The sequence below is a fragment of the Agelaius tricolor genome, unplaced genomic scaffold, assembly GCF_023055355.1.
Source record: "Agelaius tricolor isolate 1412-34295 unplaced genomic scaffold, bAgeTri1.0.p SCAF_68, whole genome shotgun sequence".
Taxonomy (NCBI): domain Eukaryota; kingdom Metazoa; phylum Chordata; class Aves; order Passeriformes; family Icteridae; genus Agelaius; species Agelaius tricolor.
Window position 1 is genome coordinate 290,971 of NW_027269328.1, and position 13,111 is coordinate 304,081.

At 60.8% G+C, this 13,111-nt stretch overlaps 1 protein-coding gene across 1 annotated transcript; it reads left to right on the forward strand.

Annotated features, from left to right (window-relative positions):
• The first annotated feature begins 103 nt into the window (after nucleotides 1–103).
• TMEM214 (transmembrane protein 214) lies at nucleotides 104–13,095 on the forward strand. The gene is made up of 17 exons (XM_071417221.1): nucleotides 104–327; nucleotides 725–930; nucleotides 2,805–2,955; nucleotides 4,515–4,649; nucleotides 4,762–4,844; nucleotides 5,659–5,764; nucleotides 6,070–6,151; nucleotides 6,237–6,338; nucleotides 6,447–6,588; nucleotides 8,750–8,841; nucleotides 8,947–8,995; nucleotides 9,318–9,431; nucleotides 9,696–9,813; nucleotides 10,452–10,548; nucleotides 11,287–11,455; nucleotides 12,324–12,475; nucleotides 12,642–13,095. Exons 1-17 carry the CDS (start codon nucleotides 171–173, stop codon nucleotides 12,766–12,768), a joined length of 2,082 nt encoding a protein of 693 aa, XP_071273322.1. The 5' UTR covers nucleotides 104–170; the 3' UTR covers nucleotides 12,769–13,095.
• The last annotated feature ends 16 nt before the right edge of the window (nucleotides 13,096–13,111 follow it).

Genomic DNA, 13,111 nt, shown 5'->3' on the forward strand with positions numbered 1-13,111 from the left:
CTCGGGGGGGCGGGGCCGTGCCCGCCCTGTCACGTTTCCCGGCGGGGCGGGGCGGGGACGTGGCAGCCGGCACGAGCGGCGCGTATCCCAGGGAGCAGCCAATCGGCGGCAGCCGCGCGCGCACGCGCCCTGGCCCCGGCCCGGCGCCGCCCGTGGCGCTCCGGTTCTCGATGGCGGCGGCGAAAGCGGCCCCGGGCCCGGGCACGGCCGGCGCCGCTCCCGGCCGCTGGGAGGTGGTGCGCAAGGGCCGGCGGGGGCCCGCGGGCGGCACCGGCAGCCGCCGTGCCCTGGGAGAGGCCAACGCCGGTCGCGCTCTGCCCGTGCCCGGTGAGTGTCAGCACCCGCGGGCCCCGGTGTGGCGGGCGGGGGTCCCGTGGGTCCGGGGGCGCTGTGTGCGGGGCACCGGGGGCCTCGCGTGGGGCGGCCGGGCGTCCCCGGTGGGTCCCGGGGAGAGGCGGGTGTCGCTGTGGGGCTCTCCGGGGGGCCCCGCCGGTCCCGGAGCCGCGGCCGAGGCCGGACGGGCTCTCCGGTCCTGGCGGCGGAGCCCCGGGGGCGCAGCGCAGTCCGTGCGGGGCCGTGGGGGTGCTGTGCACCATTCCCGGGCCCATGCACGGGCCGGCGGCCGCGGTTTGCTCCGGTGTCCCGGCTCCGTCCCGTGCCCTCGTGTCGCCGCTGCCCGCGGCGCTCCCGGTCACCGTGTCTGTCACCGTGTCCCTGTCCCCAGCTCCCATCGCCACCTCCAGCACCATCTTCCAGCTGGGCTTCGAGCGGGCGCTGCGCAAGCAGAACAAGGAGCAGGTGCCCCCGGCCGCGGCCCCCGAGCCGCCGCAGCGGAAGCAGCACAGCGGCAAGAGCGGCAAGAAAGCACCGGGCAGCGACGCCGCAGCCGCGCCGGGCCGGAGCCGCTCGCTGGAGGAAGCCCTGAAAGCCGTGAGTGTGCCCGGGCCGGGCACCGGGCCCTGCTCCCGGGACCGGAGCCGTGCAGAGCAGCTCCAGCCTCGCCTGCGGGCTGATCCCCCCGCGGGCCCCGCGGCAGGAGCTGCCCTGAGCGGTGGGACGTGGCTGGAAGGAGATCTCTGGTTCCCTTTGAACGGTGGGACATGGCTGGAAGGGGATCCCTGGTTCCCCTTGAGCAGTGGGACATGGCTGAAGGGGATCTTTGGTTCCCTTTGAGTGGTGGGGCATGGCTGGAAGGGGATCTCTGGTTCCCTTTGAGTGGTGGGACATGGCTGAAGGGCATCTCTGGTTCCCCCTGAGCGGTGGGACATGGCTGAAGGGGATCTCTGGTTCCCTTTGAGCGGTGGGACGTGGCTGGAAGGGCATCTCTGGTTCCCTTTGAGCGGTGGGACATGGCTGAAGGGGATCTCTGGTTCCCCCTGAGCGGTGGGACGTGGCTGGAAGGGGATCTCTGGGTCCCTTTGAGCGGTGGGACGTGGCTGGAAGGGGATCTCTGGTTCCCCCTGAGCAGTGGGACATGGCTGAAGGGGATCTCTGGTTCTCCCTGAGCGGTGGGACGTGGCTGAAGGGGATCTCTGGTTCCCTTTGAGTGGTGGGACGTGGCTGGAAGGGCATCTCTGGTTCCCCTTGAGCGGTGGGACATGGCTGGAAGGGGATCTCTGGTTCCCTTTGAGTGGTGGGACGTGGCTGGAAGGACATCTCTGGTTCCCTTTGAGCGGTGGGACGTGGCTGGAAGGGGATCTCTGGTTCTCCCTGAGCGGTGGGACGTGGCTGGAAGGGGATCTCTGGTTCCCCGTGTCACTGCTGTGTCTGGGAGGATCCCCAAGGAAGGCTCTGCTGGCTGAACCTCCTCCCTGTGGCACTGGTGGGGCCCTGGGAGTCACTGGAGCAGTTGCTGTGCCCTGGCTGGCTCTGCAGGACCTGTCTGTCTGTCCTGCTTGTCTGTGTCTGTCTGCCTGCCTGTGTCTGTCCTGCCTGTCCTGGTCGTGTCTGGGCATGGAGGGTTCCAGAACTGGCCAAGGCAGGCTGTGCTGGGGTGATGTGTCCCTGGGCTGGCAGGCATTGCTGTCAGCTCCTCCACATCCCCCTCATGCCCTGGGACCTCCACTGCCCCCCCAAATGAGGGGGTTCCCTCTGCACCCCCCTGCTCTGGGTGGGCTTCTCTGCATGGTTCCAGTATCCCTGCACATCCAGCTTTTGCCCACAGTGACAGGACTGTGTGGCATTCCCGTGCTTCCTGGGGAGGCAGGGCAGCCAGAGCTGTCCCTGTGCTCAGGGGACAGCCACTGTCACCTCACCAATGGGGGTTTGGGGACAGGTTTCATTCCCTGTGTGGCACCAGCTGCTTTGTGTGGAGTTCCTCTCACGAGGTGGGGCTGCCCAGGGTCACCTGGCTCAGTGTGGCAGTGGGAATCCTCTCACAGGGAGCTCTCTGGGCCTTGCAGCCAGCCCTGGTGGAGCAGCCCCACAGAGCATGCAGGTGTCAGAGCAGGGATGGACACATCTGGGTAGCAGTGCAGGACAGGTGGGATCTGCTGCTGCCTGCCTGGTGTGGTGCTGAGGGTTGTTCATCAGGTGGGTTTGGTTGCTCAGGGCTGTGTCCTCCCTCCCTGGGGGCTCTGGGTGTGCAGCGTGGAGCAGCCATGGCTGGGTCACCCCAGCTGCCCCAGGGCGTGCTCTGGAGCTCGGGCAGCAGGGGTGTTCCATGTGGGCTGGGATGGAGCTGGAAGCACTGCCCTCCATGCCCCTTAGGAGTCAGAGTGAGCATTCTCCTCCCTGTGCTTTGTGCCCACTCCTGTTCACCCTGGCTGAGTCTGTCTGTCTGTCTGTCTGTCTGTCCCTCGCAGCTGGACCTGGCGGATCTGCAGAAGGAGCTGCAGAAGAGCCGGAGTGTGTTCCCTGAGAACCCCTCGGTGTGGGTGAAGGACCTGGCTGGGTACCTCAACTACAAGCTGCAAGCACCCAGGAGTGACCCTGCGCTGAGCCAGCACCCCCACGGTGCGTGTGCTGGGGCTCCCCAGCTGAACTGGGGGGTCTGTGGCTCTGGGCTGTCCCCACGAGGACAGACAGCCTTCCCTTGTCACAGACACACTGACACTGCCCCTGGGGGCTGTGGTCCTTTGGGAACAAAACTGGGGGGATCTGTGGCTCTGGGCTGTCCCCACGAGGACAGACAGCCTTCCCTTGTCACAGACACACTGACACTGCCCATGCAGCTGCACACTGGGGGCTTCCCCAGCTGTGAGACCCATGGCTGTGGACACAAGTGCTTTCAGTTTTCTGGTTGTGCTGGCTGTAAGGGAGGTAGATCTGAGTGTTGCAGAGAACAAATAACATCAGAATGGGTGCAAAGTTTTATACAAATGGAAGCATTTATATCCTAGTTTTAGATACCCTAAGCAGTGGAAATGTTAGGGTTTCCTAAGCAGTTTTGAAACAGTTTGTTTGCTTGGTATCTTTTAATTTCCCTCAGTTTATCCAGCAGAATGTTAACTCTGTCTCTGCCTGGGACAAAACTGGAGCATTGTTAACAGCTAAAGCGGAGCAGGGGGACGGGACGCTGCCTCAATCTTTCCCTGTGTTCCCTGTGACTCGGAAAGAAGTGCTCAGGAGGCATCTGAAGGGACAGCCAGAGCAAATCTCCTCACCCCTTAGTGTAATACAACCCCCAGAACCCCCTTCTGCCCAGGGATCCCTGAGCTCTGCCTGCTGCTGGGGGCTTTGGGGGCTCCCTCCCAGCTGGGCACCCTCAGTGCTGGGGGGAGGTTGGGGCAGGAGTTCCCTGTCCTGCCTGGTCAGCTGGGCCCCACTCACCCTGAGAATGTCATTTTGGGTGGCAAGGGGCAGGGGAGCGAAGTGTCCTCTGCAGAGCCCTGTCCATGCCACAGCAGCAGCATCCAGGGGAAGCATCCCTTAGGGCTGGATTAGCTGCCTCTTATTGTATTTGCTGGAAACATCCAGACAAAGGCAGGAATGAGGAATCTGACTCCATGTTCTCAGAAGGCTAATTTATCACTTTATGATACTATATTATATTAAAGAATACTAACTGTGCTAAAGAATACAGAAAGGATACTTAGTAAATGCTAAAAACATAATAATGAAAAGTTGTGACTCTCCAGAGCCCCGACACAGCTTAGCCCCGATTGGCCAAAGAGTTAAAACAGCTCACACCAGAATCACCTGGGGGTGATTCAGAATCAGGATCTGGGGGTGCAGGGGGCCAGGGGAAACCCCAAACCCAGACTCCAATTAAACAATCTCCAAACACATTCCACACATGAGCACAACACAGGAAAAGCAAATGAGATAAGAATTGTTTTCCTTTTCTCTGAGGCTTCTCGGCTTCCCAGGAGAACATCCTGGGCAAAAGGAGTTTTTCAGAGAATGTGAATGCCACAGGCTCTTGCACAGGGTCCCTGGGGAGGAGGCCAGGGCTGCCCAGCTGGGATGGGGATGAGGCACTCACGTCACACTGGGCTGGTTCCTCAGCTCTGCTGTGGGATGGGCTCTCCAGAGCAGGGTCTCACTCAGCTCTGCCCTCTCTCCTGCCCCAGACTACCCGTACTGCCTGGTGAGCAAGGAGCTGAGGGGCATCATCCGCTCCCTGCTGGCCAAGGCCTCCGACTTCCTGGAGCTCTTCTTTGACCACTGCATCTACACCATGCTGCAGGAGCTGGACAAGGCCCGAGGTCAGCTCCCCGTGCTCCCCCAGTGTCTGCTCCTCCCTGCCTCTTTGGGATTCCTGCAGGAATTCCTCATGGAGGCCATGGCTGAGCAGGAGCTCCCCCATCTCCGTTCCAGGGGAGTCCCTGCATGGTTACAGGATCTGCATCCAGGCCCTCCTGCTGTACAGGCCCCGCATTGCCACCACCAACCTGGGCAAGGTGAGCTGGCCTGAGCCACCTTTGTCTGGGGGGGCTGTAAATCTGGGGGGGGTGCTCCTCCTCCATCCCACTGCACAAAGCCCTTGGACCTCTCTGCCCTCCCCTGCGGAGAGACTGGTGTCTCCAGTGGGCTCTGCCTGCCCTGCCCACAGCCCTGCACCCCCTGAGCTGGCTTTGGGGCTTCCCCTGCACCCCCAGAGCTGGGTTTGGTTCCCCCTGTCCCCCTGCACCCCCAGAGCTGGGTTTGGGATATCCCCTGCACCCCCAGAGCTGGGTTTGGGTTCCCCCTGTCCCCCTGCAGCCCCAGAGCTGGGTTTGGGATATCCCCTGCACCCCCAGAGCTGGGTTTGGGGTCTCTCTGTTGCCCCAGAATGGCTCCTGGTCTCACCTGGAGCTGCAGGTCCCTTACAGGGGCTGGGGGCTACTGGTGCCATGGCTGCAGGCGTGGCTGGGCTGGGTGGCACTGTGGGTGGCACTGGGGTGCCCTCTCTCCCACAGTCCCTGGAGGTGCTGGGATGGGATGGGATGGGATGGGATGGGTGGGTGGGTGGGTGGCACAGTGGGTGGCACTGTTCCCATTGAGATGCCCTCTGTCCCACAGTACCTGGAGGTGCTAGGATGGGATGGGTGGGTGCCACTGTCCCCACTGGGTGCCCTCTCTCCACAGTACCTGGAGGTGCTGGGATGGGATTGGATGGGTGGCACTGTCCCCACTGGGTGCCCTCTCTCCACAGTACCTGGAGGTGCTGGGATGGGATTGGATGGGTGGCACTGTGGGTGGCACTGTCCCCACTGGGTGCCCTCTCTCCCACAGTACCTGGAGGTGCTGCGCTCCCAGCAGAACCGGCCGGCCAAGTGCCTGACCGTGCTCTGGGCACTGGGACAGGCCGGCTTCACCGACCTCCACGAGGGCCTGAAAGGTGAGAGCCACAGTGTGGGATCGCCTCCTGGGACTGCCAGCACCCCTCCACTCGTGCTGCTGAGGGGTGGGGAAAGGCTGGGAGGAATCCTCGAGGTCTGAGGTGCAGCTTCCCCCAGCCGGGTCAGGAAAGGGCTGGGTCCTGGGAGCACCGTCCTGCCTGGAAGGACAGGCAGCGCTGCTCCTCTGCTCTGCAGCACAGCTGCCCTGGAGCCTTCCCGAGGGATCTGCCTGCCTGTCCCCGGGTGCTCTGGGTGCTCTGGGTGCAGGACAGCCCGGGCAGAGCCCTCCCTGCTGTCCCTGCAGTGTGGCTCGGTGTCATGCTCCCGGTGCTCGGCATCAAGTCCCTGTCGCCGTACGCCGTCTCCTACCTGGACCGGCTCCTGATGTGAGTGAGCCACCCCTGTGTCCTGGGGGCTCTGCACCAGCACTGCCCTTGCCAGGCCCCAGCAGCTCAGGCCTCTCTTCTGCAGGATGCACCCCAACCTCACCAAAGGCTTCGGCATGATCGGCCCCAAGGACTTCTTCCCCCTCCTAGACTTCGCCTTCATGCCCAACAATTCACTGTCCCCCAGGTACGCTGCTCCATCTGGGCACAGCCGGGCACAGGGCGGGCCCTGGTGCCAGCCTGGTGCCAGCCTGGTGCCCGCTGGGCCTGAGCAGCCCTGTGCTCTGTCCCCCAGCCTGCAGGAGCAGCTGCGGCGCCTGTACCCGCGGCTGAAGGTGCTGGCCCTGGGCGCCCGGCCCGAGGCAGCCCTGCACACCTACTTCCCCTCCTTCCTGTCCCGAGCCACGCCTGCCTGCCCGCCCGCCATGAAGGAGGAGGTGAGCCTGGAACGGCCACGGGAGGGGTTTGCTGCTCCATGGAGAGGTGGCAGTGCTGTCAGGAGGATGGAGAGGTGGCAGTGCTGTCAGGATGGAGAGGTGGCAGAGCTGACAGGATGGAGAGGTGGCAGTGCTGACAGGATGGAGAGGTGGCAGTGCTGACAGGATGGAGAGGTGGCAGTGCTGTCAGCAGGATGGAAAGGTGGCAGTGCTGTCAGGATGGAGAGGTGGCAGTGCTGACAGGATGGAGAGGTGGCAGTGCTGTCAGGATGGAGAGGTGGCAGCGCTGTCAGGAGCATGGAGAGGTGGCAGTGCTGTCAGGAGGATGGAGAGGTGGCAGTGCTGACAGAGGATGGAGAGGTGGCAGAGCTGACAGGATGGAGAGGTGGCAGTGCTGACAGGATGGAGAGGTGGCAGTGCTGAGAGGATGGAGAGGTGGCAGTGCTGTCAGGATGGAGAGGTGGCAGTGCTGTCAGGATGGAGAGGTGGCAGTGCTGTCAGGATGGAGAGGTGGCAGTGCTGTCAGGATGGAGAGGTGGCAGTGCTGTCAGGATGGAGAGGTGGCAGCGCTGTCAGGAGCATGGAGAGGTGGCAGTGCTGTCAGGAGGATGGAGAGGTGGCAGTGCTGTCAGGATGGAGAGGTGGCAGAGCTGACAGGATGGAGAGGTGGCAGTGCTGACAGGATGGAGAGGTGGCAGTGCTGACAGGATGGAGAGGTGGCAGTGCTGTCAGCAGGATGGAGAGGTGGCAGTGCTGTCAGGATGGAGAGGTGGCAGTGCTGACAGAGGATGGAGAGGTGGCAGTGCTGACAGAGGATGGAGAGGTGGCAGTGCTGACAGGATGGAGAGGGTGGCAGTGCTGTCAGGAGGATGGGGATGGCAGGGCAGGTGGCAGAGGGGTGTCTGAGTCAGGTCCCATAAGCTCTTGGAGATCTGTTTTACAGCTAAGATAGCTCAGTGTGAAAAATGCCAATCACTTGGTTTTAAAATTTTAAAAGTTTAATAGTAATAAAATGGTTATAAAAATAGCAATATAATTAGAGGAATAATAATTTGGATAATTAGGATTAGGACAATATGAGACATAATAATAAAAACAAAGAGTTATGGACAGTCCTGGTACCTTTTTCTGGGCAAAATAAGCCCAAAAAAGGACCCACATTAACAGAGGATTAACCCTTAAAAAGAACAGCCTGTTGCATATTCATACACCTCATCCATGATGCATAAATTCCATTCAAACACAGGATTCTGGCTGGGCAGTGTCAGCTTCTTCCTCTTAAGCATCTCCAGGGCTGAGGAGGCAGGAAGAAGTTCGTTTGTTCTGATAAGGGAACAATAAATTCTCTTTCTCAGAAAGATTTAGGTGTCCTGTGGCTGCTATCCCAGTGAGAGTACCTCATTCCTTTCTTAAAAAATTATGTCACATAGGATAGTTTCTATTTTAACATTATGTTATAACTTAAACCTATATTTAACACACTACTTAAGAAAATTAATACAGCATAACTTTCTAACATAACACATATAATATTCATTTGAATATTTGTGAAAAGCCAATCGTAAAATAGGCATTTTTCACACTCAGCTACCTTAGATGGTGTAAAATCAGCAGGATGGCTTCTGTGGTAATGTTGGAAACAAAAAGATTTTAATAAAAGGTAAAATAATAAAACTCTTTACAGAGAAAAAGTGAGCCAGGTGTAAGAGGTTTTTGCTCTTGGTAAAACTCCTCACAAAGGCAATTTGTTTGTTTGTTCTCTTACTTTTCTAGTGAATTGCTCAGGCAGGACTTTTTGGCTCTTGGCTAATTGGCCGTCCTTAAGTTTGAGGTGAAGTCTCCCAGGTCCTATGAGGTGTCTTTTCACCTAATTGAGGAGAGAAACTTCTGGGCTTATTTCCTTTTTGAAGAGAAAAAGGACAGTTTGGTCACTCCATCAACAGGGGGACATTGCTATAGCAGGGGTCACTCTGCCCGCTTCCAGGGGATAGGAGTTGCAAATCCCAGAATGGCTTGGGTGGGAGAGCCCTTGAAGACCATCCAGTTCCACCCCTCTGTGGGCAGGGGTGCTGCAGCTCTCTTTGGTGCTTCAGGAGCTGCCTGGCTGTGGCACCTGTGAGGTGAGGGTCACACCTAAGGAGCTGCTGTGCCTCCTCCCCAGCTCCTGACCTCCCTGAGCCAGTGCCTGAGCCTGGACCCCCTGAGCTTCAGCGTCTGGAGGCAGCTCTACACCAAACACCTCGCCCAGTCCAGGTCAGTCCACGCTGTGGGGGCCCAGTGCTCACCTGCAGAGCCTTTGGGACACCTGAATTCCTCCTGGGAGCTCCTGACCCAGCCCTGTGTTCTCCTTCCCCGCAGCTTGCTGCTGAACCACCTCCTGCAGTCCTGGGAGAGCAGCAGCAAGAAGGTAGGGGTGGGCAGGGGGATGGGGACAGCTGTGGGCTGGGAGAGTGTCCCTGGGCTGGGAGAGCTCCCTGAGCTGCTGGGAGAGCGTCCCTGGGCTGGGAGAGCTCCCTGGGCTGCTGGGAGAGCGTCCCTGGGCTGGGAGAGCTCCCTGTGCTGCTGGGAGAGTGTCCCTGGGCTGCTGGGAGAGTGTCCCTGTGCTGCTGGGAGAGCTCCCTGAGCTGGCAGTGTCCCCTTGGGACCTGCCCTTGCCCTCCTGGTGCCATGGCAGCCCCGGGGCTCTGTGGGGACCAGGGGGTCCTGACACAGCTCCTGCTGTCCCCAAGGTGCAGCAGTCCCTGCAGGAAACGGTTCGCTCCTTCAAGGTGACAAACGAGGAGCTGGCAGCCAGGGGGGCCGGAGGGGACGCGGCCGTGGCTGCCTGTGACACTGCCTGCAAGGTGAGGGACAGGAGGGGACAGGAGGGGCAGGCACTGCTCAGCAGCACCCGGGCTGGGATCTCTGTCCTGCTGCTGGCCACGGGCAGGGCCAGGGCACACAGGACACGCTGGGGACAGGTGTGCTGGTCCCTGTCCAGCCCCAGCTGCTCAGCAGATGTCTCTGTCCCCGCTGGGAAGCCAGGGGTGGGCGGTGCTGCTGTGCCGGGGCCTCCCCGGTGCCAGGAGCCTGCGGTGACAGTGACAGGGCCTTGTCCTCCCCCCCAGGAGCTGCTGTGCAAGATGAGGGGCCGGGGCTTCCCCTGGTCCCGGCTGCTGCTGGTGCTGCTGCTCCTGGCCGCTGGATTCCTCCTGCACGACGTGCACACACACGGCTCCTTCCAGGGTATGCTGGGCACTCAGGGAGCAATCCAGGTTCAGAAACCCTCTGGGAGCACCAGGCATCCCCCAGCACTGCCAAGGCCACCGCTGTCCCACGTCCCCAAAAGTGCCACGTGGCTTTTAAACCCCCCGTGGGATGGGAGCTCCACCATTGCCCTGGGCTGCCTGCACAGCCCTTGCTGTGAAGGAACTGGGTTTTGTTTGCAGCCTAAACCTTCCCTGTTGCAAGCTTGAGGCTTTTCTCCCTCTCTCAGGAGTGATCCTGCTCCCTGGGATCCCTCCTGTGGCTGTTCCCCTCCGTGTCCCTGCCTTTGTCCTGTGGCTGCTGTGAGCAGTGGGGCCTGTCCGTCTGTCCAGCTGGGGGCCCTGGGGGATGCAGGCACTGCAAGCAGAGACCCCCTGTTCCCCTTTGGGAGGGTCTGCTCAGGGGCTTCTGTCTGTCTGCCCCTCCTGGAGCATCTCCCAAGGGGTTCCACAGCACAGCTCGAGCTGTGTCCCCCCAGAGCCCCTGGGGACAGACAGACAGACAGCCAAGGGCCACTCAAGGAGCACACCTGTGTGTCCCCCCAGAGCCCTTGGGGACAGACAGACACATGTCCTCACAGCCAAGAGCCACTCAAGGAGCTCACCTGTCTCTTGCAGCCTCCTCCTGTGCCCGGCTGCTGCGCTCCTCCGGCGTCCTGCCCGCCTCCCAGCTGGCCTGGCAGAAGGTGTCCCGTGCCTGCCTGCAGGGCTACAGGTCTGTGACACCATCGTGGGTGGCTCCTGGGGCTAGGGCTGGGGCTCTTGTGCAGCCCACAGGGCTGGGCAGGGAGCTGGGACTGTTCCCTGCCCTGCCTGGAGCCATTCCAGCTCACACTGGAGCTGAGAACTGTTCCCTGCCCTGCCTGGTGCCATTCCAGCTCACACTGGAGCTGGGAGCTGTTCCCTGCCCTGCCTGGAGCCATTCCAGCTCACACTGGAGCTGGGACTGTTCCCAGCCCTGCCTGGAGCCATTCCAGCTCACACTGGAGCTGGGACTGTTCCCAGCCCTGCCTGGAGCCATTCCAGCTCACACTGGAGCTGGGACTGTTCCCAGCCCTGCCTGGAGCCATTCCAGCTCACACTGGAGCTGGGACTGTTCCCAGCCCTGCCTGGAGCCATTCCAGCTCACACTGGAGCTGGGAACTGTTCCCTGCCCTGCCTGGAGCCATTCCAGCTCACACTGGAGCTGGGAGCTGTTCCCAGCCCTGCCTGGAGCCATTCCAGCTCACACTGGAGCCATTCCAGCTCACACTGGAGCTGGGAGCTGTTCCCAGCCCTGCCTGGAGCCATTCCAGCTCACACTGGAGCTGGGACTGTTCCCAGCCCTGCCTGGAGCCATTCCAGCTCACACTGGGGCTGTACCCTGTTCACCCCATGGTGGCAGCTCCATGCCCTGTGTGGGTGCCCCTGGTGCCGTGTCCAGTCCTGGCCTCACCTGAGGGCTCCCTTGCAGGTGGCTAGAGCACAGCCTGGCCCAGCACGGTTCCGTGGCCCTGTCTGTGCTGTGGCCCCAGCTGGAGCTGCTCTGGAGAAGCAGCGGGGAGGTGGCCAGGGCTGTGTCCCAGCAGGGCTGCTCCCTGCTCGCCTGGCTCCATGGCAGCCTGCCCTGGCTCAGCGACTGGGTGAGTGGGGAGGGCACAGCGAGTGCCACGGGGGCTGGTGGGGCTGGGAGAGCTGTGCTGGGGGTGGCCTGATGTGGGATGGTGATGTGTGTGCCCCTGCTGCTGGCAGGAACCCCAGTGCTGGCGTGTGGGGACAGCCCCAGGGCAGGGCTGTGGTGCCATCTGTCCTCTGTGGCACCAGCCACTCCAGCTGTGTGCAGTGCCTGTGGAAGGGAGAGGGCTCAGGGCGGTCCCTGGTGCTCCAGAACCTGCATTCTGGTGGCACTGGGGTGGCACCAGTGTCACAGAGCGTGGGTGCCCTGTCTGCTGAGCACTGCGGGAGAGGGAACCCGGGGAGGGTGGAATTTCCAGGGTTCCCCGTGGCAGGAGGGAAATGATGAATCTGACTCCATGTCTTTAGAAGACTATTTTTATAATCTATATTATATTAAATAATATTATACTAAAACTATATAAAGAATAGAGAAAGGATACATACAGAAGGTTTAACAAGATGCTAATTAAAAACTCGTGCCCCTCTCCAGAGTCCTGACACAGTCTGACTGTGATTGGTCATTAAGTCAAAACAATTCACATGAAATTAATGAACAATTCGCGTGTTGGATAAACAATCTCCAACCACATTCTAAAGCAGCAAAACACAGGAGAAGCAAACGAGACAATATTGTTTTCCTTTTTCTCTGAGGCTTCTCAGCTTCCCAGGAGCGAAATCCTGGCGAAGGGATTTTTCCAGAAAATGGGACAGTGACAGGGGAGAGCTCTGGGATGCTGGGGAGGGAGGGGTGAGATGTGAGTGTCACAGGCAGCTCTGTGTGAGCCCAGGGCCCAGGAGGGGCTGTGCTCACCCCACACCACCCCTGCTCCTCAGCTGCAGAGCCGGCTGCCCGAGGCGCTGCTGCACCTGGCTGAGTGTGCCCGGGAGCTGCTGTACTTCCTGCTGCACAGCTGCCTGCTGCCGCTGCTGCAGGGCCTGGCTGCGGTGCTGCAGCGGGGCTGGCAGCGCTGCCTCGACTCCTGCAGGTGAGCAGCCCCTGGGCTTCCTTCCCCCGGCCTCCCCTGCTGCTGCTGCTGCTGCAGCTCTGCCTGTCCCTGTCCCCTGCCCTGCCCAGGGGGCTCCTGTGCCCCCCATGTCCCTCATCCCTGCTGGCTCTGACCCCCCCCAATCCCTTGGCCTTGTTTTTTGCAGTGGGGACGTGACGTGGGAGTGCGTGAGGGACCACTTGATGAGCTTCACCTATTCCTCCTGGATGTACCTGCAGAACGCCACCCTGGCCCTCAAGAACTGGGCCCTGGCCATGATTTCTGGGCACTGAGCTGCTCTCTGCAGGTCACACCGTGTTCTGGCTGCCCAGGGTGCAGCAGGACGCGGGGCAGAGGGCAGTGCCCGCAGGAACTTTGGGTCAGGTTGGGGCTTTTGGGGAGGTTTATGTTTTTGGGGGCCGGGCAGACACACGTCCAGGTTTTTCCACACCCTGTGACCGCTTTGGCTTTCCCTGTCCCGCTGTCCCTGAGGGGGTGATCCCCATCCCCTTGTGTTCTGCCTGCTTACAGGATCAGGGGTGGACACCTGGAGCCCCTCACCTTCCCACCCCTTCCCACCAATGAATGAACTGATTTATTTTATTATTTTTTCCTTATAATTGCTCCGTATGCTTT